We start from the raw sequence: 2,910 nt of genomic DNA on the forward strand, positions 1-2,910 counted from the left end.
TTCAAACTTCGCGACCATGGGCCTGGGTTCTCCCAGGCGGTGTACTCGATCAAAGGCAAGCGTCCGGGAGCTTCAGATGATTTTGAATGAAGCTCCTTTGGGGCTTCATCCGCCTTCTCCGGAACAGACCCGCTGTAAGGAATTTTGGACAGGGGGACAACATTTTCCAAACTGGGCCCCTCATCGACACCCAATCCAGCACCACCTCGACCAACTTCTTAGTTCTAAAACAAACACGGGCAATTTCATAGAAGCTCTTGGCCATTAGCCTTATAGTGACACAGATGGAGTCCCTAACAATCATTTCCAAATTCAGTGTTATAGACTCATCCAGGCCATGCTCACATATAGGCTGGAGCCTATCCCAGCTGACATTGGGCGAAAAGCGGGGTACACCCTGGACAGGTCGCCAGTCCATCGCAGGGCCCTTTACTCACCTCAATGATATTAAATAATTTTAGTTCAGTTAGAAACTCCTGCACTTTAGCTCATGTGTTTCAGCAGGTTTCTGCTGATGTTCAAATTTTTCTGAACATTCAGAATATCCCCCACATATCTGTGTTCTCTGACAGGTCCAGAAAAAAAGTCATAATATTACAACAATGTAATCAATCATGTATGAGAATTAATAATATACTTTAACAGTCTACCTGCCCTATACTCTGCTGTGCATACACCTGCGATGTTGCGCTGCTGAACGTCTGCAGACACAGAACCGTTTGGGACTGTACTACCAGATGATAGGAGGAGGTAAACGAAACTAACTGAAACTAACTGAAAACACTTTTGTTCAGGCAGAAATCTCACCACAAATCCACACAAATGTTCACTTTAGCACCTCAGATAAAGAGCAGCTCACAGTCCCAAACAGAGGAGACCTGCACCTCAGATTTTAGATGTTTTTTTTGGAAAACTCTTTCAGTTATTTACCGTGACTCACAGCGCGATATCGCATCGATTCAGCTGTGAGGAGTTCACTAGCCCCGACTCGTTATTATAAGTTATACATTTGTTTTTCACTGCGTAAGAAAATGGATGTGTACTGTGAGAAAGTATGAAAAGTTGAAATGACAAGTTTGAAATATGTTTTAATGACAACAATAAATTTATTTTTCATGTAAATACATTTAAAAAGTTTTGTTATTTATAAAAGACCGTTAGTAAAGTGTCTAACTTGATCACATTTAAGGGTTAACCATAGACCTTTGCATGGGCCCCAAGGCCTCGGGCCGGGTCATCTGTACCCTTTGACCGCCCCCTGACGGCGGGCCTGCTCCGTGATGCCCAAAATTACCAGATTATCCCGCATACTACGAGCCTGGAGATTGATGATCGCTCCTCTAATGTTTTTATTTTCCGCCGAGAGCCTCATCATTCCCTCCGTGAGGGATTTAACCAAACCTTGGCGGACCTTGTTTTCTGCCCAGAATTAATCGGGCATCAAAGCTAGACAATTTCTTGTCTATTGAATCCAGGATTTCTGTGAAATCTGCGCCTTGTGAGGAGACTGCTTCCGGTGATGCTCCAGGTGAATCTTCAGTGTAGTTTCTCTTTGATTTCCCCATGGCCACTCTGTGAAAACACTCATCAATGTAAACTTCAAGGTCCTCCAAACACTCGTCTTCGAGGTCCTCCAGAGCGATTTGACTGTTAATATTTGTTGGCTTAAATTGGCGGATTGTTTGTTTAGCTGCGCGCTGCCATGTTTGAATTGCACCAAGTCTCACGAGATTACACAAATGCTCACCGTGTCATCTCCCGTTCCACATGCCTCTCTGTTTTCAAATTTGAATACTTTGACCAGTGACATCCAGCAAGCTCATGCCACTAATTACTGTAAAAAATAAAAAGATTAAACTGGACAAAACAAGTTGTCACAAATCAATGAATCAATTTACTATCAGACTTTTCAATGTCCACTCCATGTAAATATGTAAATATGTAGGGAAATGCTATATATACATATCTACTGTAGATGAGTTGAAAAGTAGATAAGTTACTAGTGGTAGCAACATTTTAACATTTGTTTAGTTTTTTAAAATAGAATATTTATTTCTATGTAAAGAAGAAGCCCGTTTCAACACTTTCTGCCAATCACACACTTCATAACATACAGTATTACCTCATTTACATTTAAATATGTATTAAATTACCTTTGCTACCAAACAAAAAAGAACAATAAGTTTAATAAAGCTGGTGTCCCTAAAGCTTTAAGGAATCCACAAAGGATGAATACATGCCTTTTAACTTAGCTTAATTAAACATTTCGGGGTTATTATGGAACTTTTAACACAGCATGATCTGTTCTTTTTTTAAAGATATTTTTTGGGCATTTGTAGCCTGTATTTTCAATAGAACAGTGAAACCCAGGTTGCTGCAGTAAGGACTCAGCCTTATAAATGGGGCAAGTGCTCTACCAAGTGAGCCAGCCGCTCACTGAACTGTTACTTTCACAATAACATAAATGAAAACAAGTATTGTGATGAACTGATTTTTATTGTGTAGAAATAATCAAAATTACATCAAGAAAATAAACTTGCAATTTAAAAACGCAATTAGAGAGTGACTGAGGGGAAAGTAGAGACACAGAGAGAGGGTGTTACAGATTTCAGAGAACAGTAGCAGAGTCCCAGTGAGTCAGGTCAGGACTGGGAACACTGGTCTCTCCTCAGTGTCTCTGAGACCAGAGCCTGGGAGCCCTGGGTGGCCTCACAGGTCACAGAGCCCACCTTCCTCCACTGGTCTGCAGGGAGCCTCAGGGTGCTGCTCCAGCTGTAGCGGCCGTCCTTCTCCAGCACCCCGGGGCTCCTGCTCTCCTCCCAGCTGCTGCTGCTGCTGCTGCCGTCCACCTTCCAGGCCAGACTCCAGTCTGAGGGGAAGCCCTTGTTGGCCAGGCACATGAGCGTGGCC

General features: G+C 42.6%; 1 gene segment (V, D, J or C); it reads right to left on the minus strand.

The window, feature by feature from the left end:
• Positions 1-2,477: 2,477 nt before the first annotated feature.
• LOC123965745 lies at positions 2,478-2,910 on the minus strand (the record flags this gene model as incomplete). The annotated part of the segment is given in 1 exon segment: positions 2,478-2,910. A coding segment is annotated over 1 exon segment (258 nt).

This window comes from Micropterus dolomieu, unplaced genomic scaffold (genome assembly GCF_021292245.1).
Source record: "Micropterus dolomieu isolate WLL.071019.BEF.003 ecotype Adirondacks unplaced genomic scaffold, ASM2129224v1 contig_11043, whole genome shotgun sequence".
Classification (NCBI taxonomy): Eukaryota; Metazoa; Chordata; class Actinopteri; order Centrarchiformes; family Centrarchidae; genus Micropterus; species Micropterus dolomieu.